At 36.6% G+C, this 17,582-nt stretch overlaps 1 protein-coding gene across 1 annotated transcript in view; it reads left to right on the top strand.

The window, feature by feature from the left end:
- KCNH5 (potassium voltage-gated channel subfamily H member 5) overlaps positions 1 to 17,582 on the top strand; it is a gene marked incomplete at both ends in the record, with an annotated part of 292,205 nt that overhangs the window by 224,021 nt on the left and 50,602 nt on the right. Inside the window, one exon of the mRNA XM_080914667.1 lies at positions 7,793 to 7,989. Within this exon, the coding sequence (XP_080770793.1) occupies positions 7,793 to 7,989 (197 nt within the window). The remainder of the gene's footprint in view (positions 1 to 7,792; positions 7,990 to 17,582) is intronic.

Here is a 17,582-nt window from a genome sequence, read left to right as displayed (position 1 = left end):
GTGTGTGTGTAGGGGTTAGACAAGGGTGGGACAATCCTGGAAGTTTGGAAGGAAATATAAGGGGAAAATGGAAGGGGCTAAATATAGAAAAAAGGGTTCTTTAAGCATCATGTCTTGTAAGCATTTGTGCCTTTTAGGAAAAACATAAATCATTGTTTTGAAATTCAAAATTTACACTTTAATTTTCTTCTGAAAGGAACATCAAACCCGAGATGTGAACGAACAAACAATACTTTACTCTTCTGTGACCTGGGTAATGGGGCATTTAGCTGTGACTATTGTCTTCACTCTACCCTTGCTATTAGAAGTCAAGAGTTTTGTACTTTGAGCTTCTAGAATGTATTCTTTTTTTTTTTTTTTTTTTTTTTTTTTTGCTTTCTCTCCATACCCCATGTTTTACATGAACTGTGAAACATGTAGATTTGACCCGCATATTATGAAGACAAGTGTCTTTAGTGTCAACAAATTCACTTTTTTCTTGAAGTACACTTTTGCTGTATTTTAATGATTTATGTGGTGTTTGTGACATTTTTCATCTAGAGCTCTTATTATTGCCTCAGAGTTCCTTATGCAGCAAATATTACCTTGGCTATGAAAGCATCTGTCTTTTTCATAGTTTCAAACTCTCTCCCTAGCATTCTTCAAGTTCTTTTAGTGTGTCTCCTGTGTGTGTATACATGCATATGTGCACACCTGTGTCTGTGTTTCTGTGTGTATGTGTACATGCATGTATGGGTCTGAGCCTGTGTACCCATGCACTAAAGAGAGAGGATGTGAGTATTGCTCTTCATGTATAGCCAGTCCACGTAGGACTCAGAAACATTATTTCTAACTAGCCTTGAACTTGCCAAATAAGGGAGACTGGCCAGTGACTGAGTCTCATGCCTCCATCTGTCTCTACTTCTCCAACTCTGGGAAGTGTGTACCGAAATGCTTTGACTTATTTTAGGTGTGTTTTGGAGACTGCAACTCCAGTACTCGTGCTTGCAAGGAGAGCATTTTCCTGGCTGAACCATCTCTCAGCTTTCTCTGTTGTGTATCTTACTGTGCTAATTACTATCAGATACTGTTATGACTGTTTCTGTTCAAAGCAATCACTGCCCCAATTTGTACCCTGCTTTAAACCCCTGTTTGTGTATACTCTGCCACCAGAGTGGCATCATGTCCATTTTCTTGGGATGCATACCATGGCTTTCCACCTTTGAGGATTAACTATGAACAGGTGATGTGGATGCCCAGATCCTGCTGTCTGTCTTCCTTGTTAGTCCGACTTGGGTCATCCCTTCTCTACCATGCTCTTTCCTGAATTTCATACACATGCAAGCTAAATTTAAAAACAAGTGAATATATGTAAAAATTATTATATTCTAATTTTCCCATAAACTTTTCAGCTTTAAATCTTATCATCTTCCTTCTTTAAAATATTACTTGATGGCACTTAAAATGTATAAGTAGTCCTAGTCCATTTCCAATGTACATTTGAAAGAAACTAATGTTGAGTACTTTTATGAATATGTCTTCATAATAAAGTTTATGAGCCAACTGTTATTTTTGCTTATAGTGATGGACTGACTAATAAGTTAAGTAAATACCATTCATGTCCAGTATTTCCTTGTTACCTTTCTGTTTTGTTGATGAAACCATTGTTGAATGTGAGGTGCTCTCCTAATGTTATTGTATTATTGTTTGTTTCTTTTTTCCTGTCAAAGAGTATTAGTTTCATATATTTATACAGCCTAAAACTGAGATGTGGTGTCATAATTGGTCTATTTATCATTAAGCAATGACTTTCTTTGGTGATCACTGTTTTCTAAAGGTCTTATATCATTGTCTTTGTTCTCTTTTGATTGCTGTCTCATATGTTCTTACACACTTTTAGTCTGTCTTTGTATGTCTTCAAAGATAAATATTTTAACTATAGGCAGCAAACATTACATTTTCAAAATCAGATTATGTTACATATTATAATCACCTTTAGCCACAACTCAATAGTTACATTTAGCCTCTTTGTGTCTTTGATTGGATTGTTGCATCTGCTCACATTCACCAATCTTATTGATGGGTGAACAGTTGCTACATAATTACTTTTTTTCTAGCTGGTTGTTCTCCTTTCTCCATTTCTTCCTTTTTACTTTATTTCTGTACTTTTCTTTTTTGTCTTTATGATGTGGAGAATTTCTGTAGTGCTAAGGTTTGGTTACATGTACTTTCTCTTAAGTGTCTACTGTAGTTTTAAGCAATTTTTGCTATATAAGTAGATTTTTAACTCACCTGGCTCATGAACAAGTGCACCTTTTTACTATATGTGATAATAAATAAATATTAATTTGAGTCACCATAGTTATGATTTACCTACATATATACCTTTGCTAGCTAGTTTTATGCCAACTTGGCAATGGTTAGCATCATTTTGAATCAGAGAACCTCAACTGAGAAATTGTCCCCACAAAATCAGACAGTTGGCAAGTCTGTGGCATATTTTCTTTATTGATGTTGGTTATGGGAGGCCTCAGCTGACTGTGGTTGATGCCGTCCCTGAGTTGGTAGTCCTAGGTGCTACAAGAAAGCAGAGTAAGCAACCTATGCAGAACAAACCAGTACTCAGATTTCCCCCATGGCCTCTGAATCATCCCCTGCCTCTAAACCCTTGCATTAAGTTTCTGCACTGATTTCCCTCAGCGATGGACTGTGATGTGGAACTATAAGCTGAAATGAACGCTCATCAAATATGCTTGGGGAAAACTCATCAAATAGAATCATAGTCATGTCCCCAAACATACTAAAAAACTACACAAGTAAAATTCAAGTTATCTGTTGAGTAAATTAGTTATCCTCACCAATGAATAGCTGTGATGCTTTTTATGCATTTTTAAATCCACATCATCAACACACTAGGTGATCACTAGTTAATGTGTCTAAGGTAATAGAAAGCAAGATCTGGCTGTTAAACTAGCCCCACAGAGCACTGCAGTCCCCAAGCTAGTTCCAGCTGTATTGCTCCTTTCATGGCAGAAGGAGGAATACAGCTGGAACTACCTCTGTTTTGTCTTTACACTTTACAGTTTCTTACTATGTGGACGTTAAGCACTAATTTCTGTTTTCCAATCCTGTTTCCTGTGGTTCAGCAGTGCAATACTTCATAAGGCTTGATGCAGAGAACCGAGAAAATATAAATAGATCAAACAACAGCTTTCCTCTTAAGTGTGAGGTTCCTTCCTATTTTAGTGCTTTGAGGGAGGTTAGTCTGCTTAAGAGCCGAAATGTTTACAGCAAGGACGACTTGCACCCAGCAGGAACTGACCTAAAAACTGGCATCAGATATTCCGGAGTCATGAACACGAATGGGAGTTTCTTTGCCTGAAAGTGTGTAAAATTCTTTGCCATGGAGTAAAGGGCTTGTTTTTATTGAGTACTCCATGCGTACTGTCTTTTGTCCACTTTGTGTGATACTTTTCTCAGAATGTGTAACATTTGCAATATGCCTTGAAGAAGACCCACTGTGTTCTCTCCTATGTGGTAAATAAGTCATTCGCTTGCACTTTCCCACAAGTGTAAAAAGAGATTGCTGTTAACTGAATTGTGTATTAGATACTCGGCTGGAGCAAGCACGATCTGAAGAGAATGATAAAGCTAATGCCCAGCTTATATACGCCATATACTCAGAGAAATTTTATGCCAGAAAACCATTAGCATGGTTTTGTGAAAACTTTGATGGGGGAATAGAATGACCCAGATTTGTAAATTCTGCCATATTTTTTTTTCATATTTTTGGAGACGTAGGGTGCAAAGTGTGTCGTGAGTTAACACTGGTTTCTTACTGTTCTTTCTTCATCATAGATCTTTTTCCTCATAATTCCAAAATAAAACGTGATTTTAGAATGATGGGGAAGGGCAATATTAGAGCTCTCAACTAGCATGCTTGAGGCCCTTAGCTGGATCTTTAAATTTGAAAAGAAAAAAAAGATACATTTTAAAACTTTAGAGTAGGAGCTGGAGAGATGCTCAGCGTTTAAGAGCACTGACATCCAGAGGTCCTGAGTTCAAGTCCCAGCAATCACATGGTGGCTCACAACCATCTGTAATGGGATATGATGCCCTCTTCTGGTGTGTCAGAAGACAGCCACAGTGTATTATATAAATAAAAAACAAAACAAAACAAAACATCAACAACAGCAAAAACCAACCAAACAAAAATATTGCAAAGTAGATTTTAATTTTTCAGTTAAGTAAAATAAAATGACTAATTAATATTTGAATGCCTAAATAATTCATAACTGTCTGTTTTGTTGAGAGAAAATTCTACTCATTTATCTATCTTTAAACTTCTGAGTCTCAGCCACCAACCAATGACTATTTATTAACTAGTTTTAGGACAGTATTAGAGTTACCTACATTTGTTAATTCTGCTGAATCTCTCTAATGTTTTTATCGTTTACATGCTTTAAAGTTTTACTGTGTATCTATGAATTAGTTTGCTACCTTCTTGCTCATTTTAACAAAGTCTATGTAGATTTAGTGTATAAAGTATTGGGCACTGACATAAAGAAAAACATGATATATTATTGAAAACCTTTATTTTTGTTACTGAATTGCACTTTATTTTAGTCATTTGTTCTTTTTATCCCTTATATAAATTTGGTTTTGACTGGCAGCATAATTGACTACATATCATAAGCACTTTGAGTCTATCATGGAAACTTTTTTAAAATGTACATTTTCTGTAATATTTTTAGTCTTTGAGCCTTAGTTTATTTTATATACTTTATTATTGACATTAGAGGCAGTTACAGATCAATCTGATTTAGTGAAATGAGTTCTCCCTCAAGATCCATGACCATATTAATTCCAGATCGTTAACCAGGCTCCAAGTACCAGAGATGACTTTCCTTTTGATGAATAGGCCACGAGTCCAATTACATAACTGTTGGTTCCAACCAAGATATGGATGCCACTACTGCATACCTTGCATTATAATTGTGACGTGCTGCACATTGTAGTTTATAGGCATCCTAGGTGGGCAGGACTATTGTATACTACCTTCTCTTGGAGTCTTGCTTGGCACCTTACAGTACTATGAAAGCAGGTCTTTGGCTCCACTAACCAAGTAAAAAAGTTGATGACCAAAAACAACAACCAGAAATGAACAGGGAAATATCACAATTGGCATCACAGAAGTCCAGAATATTCTAAGGGAATACTTTAAAGACCCATACTCTATAAAATTTGGAAAGTTGAAAAGAAACAAATGAATCTCTAGTTTCATCTATGTAATTATTTGAACAATTTCTGATCTAGTTTATAAGAGATAAACATTTTGTATATTATTTGTAAAAACTGATTGAAGTCTTTATTTATTGATATTTTACATTAATTTTTTTGTTTTACATGTGTGGTATTTATTTTTAGCTGCCAGGCTGTGACTGACAGCACTAGCCTATGTGTTATTTGTGATGGTTCTAATATTTTTATGAATTTCTAGACCTGGGACTACTTAGTCACATACATTAGCTAATATTACAGTGCCTCAAAATTGGGTAGTCAATCACAGTCAGAAATGATATTATAATTTGTAATTTGTAAAAGAGTAACAGAAATGAATCTGAAAGACATATCATCTTTACAAGCACTGCATGTACACTTGTAAAGAGAAGATATCAATAACAACTTCTGTGATAATAGCACAGTCTCTGGTCCTAAAAATGTAAGTTTTAAAAAAGGTTATTTTGTTCCACTTCTAGATTTATGTGTTTTTTTAAAGCTCTAATATAGAAACATATTCTATATGTTAGACTCATTATTTCTTAAAGAGGTGAAAAAGAAAACTATGCGTTGACGCTATAGTTCTGAAACTACCACATTAGTGCATTTGCTTCTAAGCTTTATGAACATGTATGAGTAATAGGATAGGAGTGTACAGTTCATAAATGCAATTCACTGTGTGTATCATTAGATTTTCTGACGTTCTAATTTTATGTAGTAACATGAGCATTTCTGTATGTCATTTCATAGAATCTATGTTACATAGTGGCTATCTAGTGTTTCGTAATTTATTTATCCCTTGACCTTTATATTAATATACTTCATTGGTCTGTTATAAATATTAGTTCTGTGAGCATTTTCACAAGTAAATTGAGCACTTCTAATTATGCAGTTAGAGTAAGCACTTTTAATTAGAATTCCTGTCTTAAAGAGAATGCCACATAAAGATTTCATCTCCATATAGAATGTGGTGCTATGATATACGTTTCTGTCCTTAGTATCTTCAGGCTATCATAATACTGTATCCCTGACCATATAGCTCCTTGTTTTCTTATATTATTTCCTTGAATGACTGTAGCAATCAAACAACTGAGTCATTAAACAGTTACATCTATTGCAAGGATATTTTAGTGGGTTGAAAAACAAACAGATTGTTGAAATTGAATTAAATACCTATCATGATTATTTTATGCCGATCATGTAATCTGCATGGTGGTCTTAGCACATTCATAATAACTTGTGTGGCTTCTGCATCTACCCTAGTGTGCCTGACCATTAGGGTTGACCTCTCTATTACTCTGTTCTAAGAGCTACCCAGCCACCCATTTTGGAAAAAAAAAAAAATCTGTGATATACTCAGCCAACTTCTCTGTTTCTACATTTGTTTCTGTCTCTCATTTCTCTGGTTACTCCCACTTTCGTTTCTAGTGGTGTGATTGTCCTTGTGGGCTTTATGGAGCACTTCTTTCTCCTCTTCTGATGTTGATCTGTACGATGTAAATAGGGGTGTGTTCCTCCATGTGATTGGATGCATCAAGAACAAACCATGCATGGAACGCCTCAAGGAAAGCTTACCCCATCAGAATACATTCTTCCTGTCTTTTCCATTTAAACACGTATTGGCAGAAACAGAACAAGGAGAGCAGATGGCTGAACTTTAGAAGCCAGAGGGCGCATAGAGAACCTTCCTAAGCAGAAGGGCCTTTGAGAGTTATTGTCATTTGACATTTCCTTGAGCCCTTTGTAAAACTAGGCACTTCTGACTTGGAATGGCTGATGTTCTCGGGCATCAACTGATATAGCTGCTGAAGCGAATAGGTTGTCCTACAATTCTAGACTCTTAAAGATGCATCTGCATTTGACTCTGGCTTGTGGCTCCGATTCTGTGCGATCACAAGTGTGTAGCCTTCTCCATTTCCCACAGTTCAGTTTCCTGTGCTTAGGAATCATGGTTGAGGTGCTCTGGAGCTAGATCTGAGACCCAGTCAGATCTCACTATGTGAAAAGAGAAGGACGTGCTTTGAGGGCAGGGACATGACATGCTTTAGTATTCTTGGAGAACAACCTTTAGTTACACAGTAATTCTATTAGTATATATTGCATCTGTTGTCAACATTTAAAGGCTATACAAATAGCTTCTTGGATATTTCATTCTGTTTTGTTGTCAAATTTTCTTAGAAAGTGTGAGGAAAAAAGCTATTTTTGCTCTTTCCAATCAGAATGGGAAAAAATTAATGTTGCAAAAGTTATTGCAAGTATTTATTAAAATGAGAGTAGTGCTACTTCAATAAATAGCATGTATTTCCTTAACACTAAGTTTCCATCAGAAACTGAAATCTGGGGATGTCTTCACAATGAAAATGTGCTGTGCAACATTATGTATATATATATATATATATATATATATATATATATATATATATATATATATATGTATGGATTCATGCTTTAAATTATATAGATCAACACTACCTATTAAACAAAAGAACACTAGTGGGTATGGTAAAAGCTGTTGCCTTGTCCTGCTTTCCAGGGAAAGGTGATGTGTTTGGAGACATCTTCTGGAAGGAAACTACTCTTGCTCATGCATGTGCCAATGTCCGGGCCCTGACTTACTGTGACCTGCACATCATCAAGCGAGAAGCCTTGCTCAAGGTCCTTGACTTCTACACAGCATTTGCAAACTCATTTTCCAGGAACCTCACTCTCACTTGCAATCTGAGGAAGCGGGTATGTTGCATCTTCTTTCTCTTATGAGTATCCAGGGGGCTAGTAAGCTATGTTCTGTTAATCAAGAATACAAAGTACTTCATTTTGAAGTGCTACTTTCCCATCTGGATAGAGTGGAGAAATTTTCTTTCCTTTTATTTACACTGTTTACTTTTAAATGGAGAAGGCACCCTGATTATCTGATTAAATATTTGAGTCTTTATCATGTAAGATAAAAAATGAAAACAGACTTGGGGAGAAGCAAATAGGACTGGAAACAGTGTTATGGCACAATATATTTTAATGTGTGTGTGTGGGGGTGTGTGCATGTGTGTATGTATGTGTGTGTGTGTGTGTGTGTGTGTGTGTGTGTTTGTGTCAGGGTTCAGAATGTTTAAGGTCCAAGAATCAAGCTGTTGTTCAATCCACAATGTTAGATGTCTCAAGTAGTCCTGAGTATATGCCAGAATCTCAAAGAAGTAGGCTCTAATGTCAGGGACGGAATGAATTTGTCAAAGAGTAAGGGCAAGCAGGAAAAGAGCCAGACTGTCCTTCCATGTCCTTCCATGTCCTTTTTATAGTTTACTATCAAAAGTTGTGGCACCGATTAAAGGTAGACCACTCTCAAAAATAATTTAGATTTTGGGTAGATCATCCCACTTTAAATAATTCAATCAAGAAAAACAAAACAAAACAACAAAAACTAAAGCCCTCATAGGTGTATAAAGCCCTTTGGATTTTAGTTAATTCCAGATAATATTCAATTTAACAACCAAAGAGAGACATCACATCTGGTTAGTTCCTGGAGTTTGTGATGGTGATCTAAAAGGGACAGCAGCATCTTTTCTTTGCAGTGTGGATGTCTCTAAAGTAGGGAATGTCAGTCAAGATAGCTACCTATTTTCTATTTCTGTGTTCTTTCAATCTTTCCATCTCATAATCAATTTACAAAGCTTCCTTTTCAACAAGTCTTTCAAGGAATGCCATCAGAAGAGTGAATGAGGCACACGGGATATCCTACAAGTAGATGCAGGACTCCTTTACTCTGGAGCGGTGGCAAATTCGATCTTCAGTGCCATTTGTTTCTTTATTGATGAGTGCAACCTAAAGTTAATTTGCATATATAAACCTACAGTCTCTAATTTATAGGTCACTGGCTAAAACTCTTTTATGTCTAAGAACAAAATACACATTTGGGTAAATGAACTTTACATTAAGTGATTGCCTTTGTATATAGTGAAGTCCTTTGGAATAATGATCCCTCTTTTCTGTAGCCTTTTAAATAAAACCTTTTTTGTAGTTAACATGAATGCAAACAAGACACTCAAGAAAGAAATTAGTGTCTACATTATAGCAATGCAGAAACAAACTGAATTAAATCAATGTGCTTTTTACTCAGGGTCCAAGAGAAGGCTAGGCTGCCAGGAGTAGGAATACTACTGAGTTTTCAAACTTTTGATTTGTTTTAGAGCTATGTTTCAGTTCATATGTTTGTTAACAATATGTCATTAAATATCCAGAGCCTGTGGGACAAGTAAAATTCTGTAAATAACAGAGATGAACCACTGACTCCCTGTGCTTGGGAAGCTTCAAATGCATATAGTGTGAAATGCTAGCAATCAGATATTAGCCAGTGATGGATGAGGAAGAGGGGCGCAAATATGAAGCAAATATGAAATATTCTTGCTTGCTGTTAGGTAGCTCATAGTTCTTATGTTCATATTCTGCTTTCTGCTGCAAGGTTCACATCTACAAACAACTATTTGAAGCTCTCATATTCATACCAACTCAAAATAAATCATATTTGGAATTTTTCCCTATTCTTTAAGGTGGCCTAGGCTGTTACCTATCATCATTACATTTTGCAGAAGACATATTGTCATTGTATGCTTCAAAACAGAATTCTGTTTACATCAGATCTCACTTGATAGCTATGACATTTTTTATATAAGATGTAGAGTTATTTCTTCTTCCAGCCATGTGAAGAAATCAGGTCAGAAGATTAATATTAAATAACCAACTGTCCTAGTTAGGATTACTATTGCTCTGATGAAATATCAGGACCAAAAACAAGCTGAAGAGGAAAAGGATTATGTGGCTTACAATTTCACATCATAGTCCAAAACTGAAAGAAGTCAGGACAGGAACTCAGGCAGGACAGGTACTTGGAGGCAGGAGCTGAATCAGAAGCTGTGAGGGTATGCTGCTTACTGGACTGCACCTCATGATTTACCCATCTTGCTTTCATACAGAACCAAGAACCACCAACAAAGGAATGGCACTACTGGAAATAGGCTGGACCTTTCCCTATAAATTATTCATTAAAATACTCTATAGTTGGGTATTATGAAGGCCTTATTTTTCACTTGGGCCTCTCTTATTTCAGATGATGGTTTGTGTCAAGTTGATAACACTACCTAGCCCACAAACTGATATGGTTGCAAGCCAAAGTCTCAAGAAGGAATAACTGATTAAAAACAGATCACAAATAGAATATACATTTCTTCAAAATAATTTAATCATAAATCTCTGCTTCATTTTTTATTTTCTTGTACACTCCTGTGCGTGCATGTGTTTGTGCAATGCAGATACAGCACACACATACACACACACACTCACACTCACACACACACATGCCACACATACACCCCACCCATGTTCTTTTTGGCATTAGAGCTAACAGCCTCTATAGATTTGGGTCTCCCAGTCTAGATTTTAGATCAAGATCTGGGGACTATATGCTTGGGTCTTCAGGTTCTAGTGTGCCGAGTTACAACAAGTGGCTTCTTCCTTTCCAAACCTATTATACATGTATCATTTTAATTTGTTTTTATAATCCTGCCCCTCTGTTATTAATAGAGTATTTACTAACTTGGCAAACTGTGAAAACAGAATTTGATTCCAGTCGCTGCCACTTCATTCTCAGCCAAACAAAATGGGAAAGAGAACCAAAGAGTACCGGAGTATCTTCCAATGATCAGTAGTACTAAGTACTATTTAAACAGCCAATTTTATACGTGTGAGAATAGTTATCCTATATATGACAGTATTATTAATGTCAGAATCCCACGAACAAGGCAAAATGATCTCCATTTCAACTGTGAGAAGAAGGTTCTGAGAGGGGAATTTACACCTGCCAAATAATGTGTGTGTGTCAAGGTCTGGATATTTACCATTCTTTGATTTTACAAACTTATCACAATAGTTGCCAAGCTTTTCCACAAATGTCTTTCCTAGACACACGCCCCACAATTTGTAGAATATCTGTGCATTTACTTTATTCCCCACTGATTTACTAAGTGAAAGAAATAAAGTTTTCTTGCTGTTATTGTAAGAATGATAGTGATGGACAGTTGTCACTTACTTCTATAACCAAGACCATGCTCTTGATGAGTGTGACTCTCATAGTAATCATGGCCATTGAGTAAGAGTATAATTCTCTTAAGTGGGGGATCAGAGTCTGAACACATGTTCTCAACCAAGCTAGAATTCAGCTCTGGCCAGTGTATAAATGTGTACATTGGCTCAGTGGAGATGTTGAGTGTGTGGTTTGCAGTGGTTGTACTAGAGAGGAACTGGGTGATCCTATGGTTTCTTGCCCTCATCTCCTACTATACAGACTATGCTATAAGGTTCTCCTTAACAGAATATTAAGCCTTAGACTCATCTACTTTAAAAAGTTCTTGCAAAAAATGTTCTGGTAATTTTAACCAATAATTAGATCTGGGATTAGCAAATTTTTTGAATCAAGGACTAGATAGTAAATACTTTAGGGTTGCCAGACTCTTGCTATTCAACTTCATCCTTGTAATGCAAGAGTGACTTCCTACACTAGTCAACCATAACAGAATACAGCCGGGAACTTATGGATGTTTTGTCTAATAATTTTATTAAATACCAGCAACACAAATATGGTAAAAACAATTGTCATTTTACCCATGAGAAGGTAGAGGTTCTGAGACTGGGACATAGAATTCCAAAGACTGACTGGATTAAATAAGAATGTTTTAGTCCATCAGTTAGGAAGCCTAAATGAATTCTGGTCCTTTGGGTTCCCTGGCGAGAGCCATTGTGGACTTTGGAAATGGATACCTTCATGGTATCTTCACAGTGGAGGAGGGAATGAGGGAGTACCTTTCTTCTTACAAAGGACAACTGATGAAAACGGGCTAGTAAACAAACACTGCCTTGTTTCTATAAACCATTCTCAGTCAGGTCTATAAACTACTCATTGGTTTATGCTAAATGCAGAAGACTCCAATTTATATCGAAACAGTAGCTATGCAAATATAAATATTCCTACTTTTAACAGAAACCACATCTCCATTATTTGCCACCTAGCCAGACAGTCATCATAAAACAGGGATATCACACAAATAAGGGAGGCCGTAGAACAAAAGAGGCTTTGGAGCCAGACAGAGAGCCCTCAGGAAAAGCGATAGACTGACAGTTATTGTCAAGACTGGCAAATTCACAATGATGGGTAAAGCTCCTGCTTCTCACTCAGGTTATAAACTGCTTGGCTGAATGCTAGGCTGGTTTTCTTGGTACACATGCACATGCACACATGCACATACACACATACACACAAGCACACAAACTATACACATGTACATATATTAGTAATCTTTGTTGTTTGCTAAAGTAATGTGATTTCACACACATGATGTATAAAATCACATTACTTTAATAGATAATAAAAATAGTAATAAAACAAATTTATTTGATTGTTTCTAAACTTTCTACATAAATAAATGAAACAATTGAAAAAAGCAAAACATGTTTGTTTACTTTTGGCCTACAGGCTGTTTTTTTTTTTTTTTTTTAACCTGTAGCCTGTAAACTCTGATAACAAAAATCTTCTATTTCATTTGTTTGGGGATAAGTTCTGTCTCGCAGAGTGGGCTTTAAATCCAATCAGATATTAGTTGGCTTCTCCCAGAACACTTGCTCCTAAAGCATAGATATTATACAGATATCTTCAGAATATGTCATGTATGTTTAGGATATTTCAAAGTTCTGTTTTGCGTATCACTATTTTATTTTATGCACACAAAGCAACTGTCCCAAGAAGGACCTGCAGGCTCCAGCAGTCAGCAAGAGAGTCAGTCTCGTGTTCAGAACTCAGAACCTAAACTGAGTTGTTGCACAAACATACTTGGTTGTGTTTTCTGTGATGGTTTATTGAGTTTAGACATGGATAGAAAAGGCTTTAGAGAGCAGCAGGGCTGAAAGGTTTGCTGAGTTTATTTATGTATCTGTCTGTTTAACCAATTTAAGATGCTATTTCTGGATACGGTGGGAGAATGTATATGTGTTGAATTCAGAACCACCTGCGGGTCTGAGTCAAAGGAGAAAATTGCTGTGCTCTGTGTGGGTGATAGATTCCAAAAGATCCCACTGGACTCTTAACTAAATTGTGTTTCTGATCATCCTATCTAGAGGATATTCAGTAGTGTTAATCATTTACACAGAGGCAGACAGAACCCAGCAGAGACCGCTATTGTCCTCTGACAGAGTTACTTAAATAGTTAAACTGGGGGCTTAGACTTAAGAAGATGCCTATAATCTGATTAGTAGTCCCTTTCTGTGTCTAAATTGCTTATTCAAATAACTGATTTATGTAAACAGGGTGATTATTTCATTTTGTGAAATTTTGGTATTGGCCAGTCACCAAATGTCTGCATGAGCTTCTCAGACGATGAATCCCTAATGAGTTTCATGGCTGAAAACATCTCACATCTACTTCCACAGCTCTTGGTGGAGGAACTAGAGATGAGGATGGTGGGTGCTGTTGCCTAGCTTTCCCAGGCTCTCCCACACACCACTTCACTTACTTTTTGTGGCTTGCACTGTATGCTCAGGTTTCAGTAGGTCATGATATTGATTGTAACTTTGTGCTATCTTGTGACTTCTAGCCATTCATTCAAACCAAGGACTGTCTTAAGGACCAACAATGCCCCATTTATAATGGTTAATATGGAATCTGTATTCTAAGATCTGCATATACATTGGTAATCTCAGATCTGCAGATATGTTGGTAATTTTATTGGAACACTTTTCTATTAAAAAAAATAATGAAGCCCACAGACATTAAGTTTTATGAGTATAAGAAAATGAGCCATTTAAAAATTGGAAGGTATATTTGTACATGGGGCTGTCAAGAGAATTTCATTTCCTTGGAGCTTAAAATAAATGTTACATTAGCACTTACGGCTACATTAAGCTTGGCTGAGATTGTGAATTATTTCTGAATATTTTCTTCACTTTCAAGATAGCAGGAACATATTTCCCTCCAGAGTAGCTACTTAAATAAGAAGAGTGAGAGGTTTTATTTGCTGTTTTTTGTATATCGTCTTAATGAGATGCTCTGTTGAAGTGTGGTACAGAAAGCATTGGCTGGCTCAATCGGCATCCAGTACAGTTCCTACTAAGGCTGTGAGGTCTCTGAGGGAGAGGCCCGCTCTGCTGTCCAGGAGTCCACAGAACAGAGATCATCACAGATTCACAAAAGTGCTCTGACAGGACACACACAGGTTTAAAAGAACACCAAGGGGGATGAGTCCAGTGGATGTCAGGAGAGGGGTCAGGGCGAGTCTAGCAGGGTGCTAGCAACATAGGGTTTCAAAGAAAGGAATACTGAGAATAAGCAAAGGTTTTTATAAGTTACTTACTTTAATGTATTTCATTATAGATGAAAAACACAGGCTAAGAAAATTAAATGATTAGTTTCCTCAAAGCTTCCAACAGGCATCTAAGTTTGTGGAAATCTGTGTTATTGTATTTCCACTGTCTGCAGATTAAATGTCTTAGGGCAAAGGTGAGCTCCTGTGGGTCTTTTCTTTCGCCTTCCACATAAACATGTCCACGCACATTGCTTCTGCTCTGGTTTTGTTTGTGCATTTCCAGGATAGATTCAAGATACTTTTTAAAAGCCTCTTGAGGAAGATTATAAAATTTGATGCTTGATTGTGTTCAGCGTTAAATACGGGGAAAAAAACAGATAGCATGAGCTCACGTGTGATTCAGAAATTGATTTCATTGTGTTGCACACTGTGCTTTGTAACAAATGCACAGAAAACTCCAAACATGCAAGCGAGCAAACACAGAGAACAAACTACCTACTGTGACCAGTGTCTGCAGTAGGATTCCAACCTGCGCGTGATCCAACACAGATGGTGGATGTTAGCTTCTGTCGCCTGTATTGCAAGTAACTTCATATTAGCTCAAGTGTGTGCCTTTCACATTAACACCATTTAATAAGTGCTATGGCATAGGAAAAACTATCTTATCACAAGTAATTTTTACTGTGTTTTTCTCTGTTATCATGCCAGTACTGAAGACACTCTTCTGGTTACTATCATTAGAATAAATGTATAGAATGAGAAGTTCCTATTGGGCATGAGACATTATTTACTAACCTTTACATTAAAAATTAGAGAGAGAGCCAGGTCACTGCCATCAGGACTCAGGGCCTGGCTGCAGACAGCTGAGCACCCAGAAAAGCCTCGGAAGCGATCTCCCACCTGAGCCCACAGAGCCAGAGCCAAGTCACCATCAGAACTCATTGCCTGCTGGTAAAGAACACCCAGGAGCAATTTCCTTCCATAGCCCACTAGCCCTCAGACTCACAGGAGAGACAAGCTCCAGTCAGAGACAAGAAGATCACCTAACATCACATATAACAAGATGGCAAGAGGCAAGTGCAAGAACCTAAGCAATGAAAAGTAAGACAACCTGGCAACATCAGAACCAGTTGTCCAACCAAAGCAAGTAGTGGATATACCAACACACCAGAAGAAATAGATATAGACTTAAAAATCATACTTCATGATGATGATGGAGGTTTTTGAGAAGCACATGAATAAGTTCCTTAAAGAATTACAGGACAAACAGGAGAATACATGTAAACAAGTATTCATGTGGAAAACACAACAGACAAGTAAAGAAATTGAAGATGGAAATAGAAACAACAACAAAAAAAATCACAGGACACAACCCTGGAGATAGACAACCCTAGAGATAGACAAGCTAGATCAAAAGTCATATGCAAGCAACACTAACAGACTACAAGAAATGAAAGAAAGGATCTCAGGGGCAGAAGATAAAATAGAAAACATTGACAAAACAGTCAGAGAAAATGCAAAATGAAAATGCAGATTGATCAGAATTATACCAGACTTCTCAACGGAGACTATGAAAGCTAGAAGATCCTGGACAGATGTCATACAGACCCTAAGAAAATACATATTCCAGCCCAGGTTACTATATCCAGAAAAACTCTCAATTACCATAAATGGCAAAACCAAGATATTCCAGGACAAAACCAAAATTACACACTATCTGTCAACAAATTCAACCCTATAAAGGATAATAGATGGAAAATTCCAACACAAAGAGGGAAACTACAACCTAGGAAAAGCAAGAAAATAATCTTCTTAAAAGAAAACCAAAAAGAAGAAAAGCACACAGACATAATTCTACCTCTAATAACAAAAATAACAGAAAAAAAATCAATCACTATTCCTTAATGTCTCTTAACAACAATGGACTCAATTCCCCAATAAAGAAATATAGACTATCAGACTGGATACATAAACAGAATCCAGCATTTTGCTGCATATGGGAGACTCGCATCAGTGGCAAAATCAGATACTACCTCGAAGTAAAAAGATGAAAAAAAAAAAAGCCTTCCAAACAAATAGTCCCAAGAGACAAGCTAGAATAGCCATCCAAATATCGAATAAAATAGATTTTCAAGCAAAAGTTATCAAAAAATTAAGAAGTACACTTTTTACTCATCACAGGAAAAATGTCTATCAAGATGAGCTCTCAATTCTGAACATTTATGCTCCAAAAACAAGAGCACCCACACTGACTAAAGAAACACTTTCAAAACTCAAACCATATATTGCACCACATACAATAATAGTGAGACACTTCCGCATCCCACTCTCATCAACTGGCAGATCATTGAAGCAGAAATTGAACAGAGACACAATGAGACTAGAAGAGGTTATGAACCAATGTGAATTAACAGACATGTACAGAATATTTTATCATAAAACAAAACAATTTACCTTCTTCTCAGCACTTCACCTTCTCCAAAATTGACCGTATAGTTGGTCACAAAACAAGCCTCAACATATATAACAAGATCAAAATACTCCCATGCATCCAATCAGATTACCATGGACTAAGGATGGTCTTCAATAACAACAAAAACAACAAAAAGCCTGCACACATACACGTGGAAGTTGGACAATGTGCTACTCAATGATAACATGGTCAAGGAAGAAATAAAGAAATTAAGGATTTTTTTAGAATTCAATGTAAATGAAGAAACACATACCCAAATTAATGGGATGCAATGAAAGCAGTACTAAGAGGAAAACTCATAGCACTGAGTGCCTCAAAAAAAAAAAAAAAAAAAAAAAAAAAAAAAAAAAAAAAAAAAAAAGAAAGAAAGAAAGAAAGAAAAGGAAAAAGAAAACTGGAGAGAGCATATAATAGCAGCTTGACAGCACATCTGAAATCTCTAGAACAAAAAGAAGCAGATACACCAAAGAGGAGGAGACAGCAGGAAATAATCAAACCCTGAGCAGAAATCAACC

The sequence above is a fragment of the Micromys minutus genome, assembly GCF_963924665.1.
Source record: "Micromys minutus genome assembly, chromosome: 1".
NCBI classification, from domain to species: Eukaryota; Metazoa; Chordata; class Mammalia; order Rodentia; family Muridae; genus Micromys; species Micromys minutus.
This window is presented reverse-complemented; position numbering and strand designations above follow the sequence as displayed.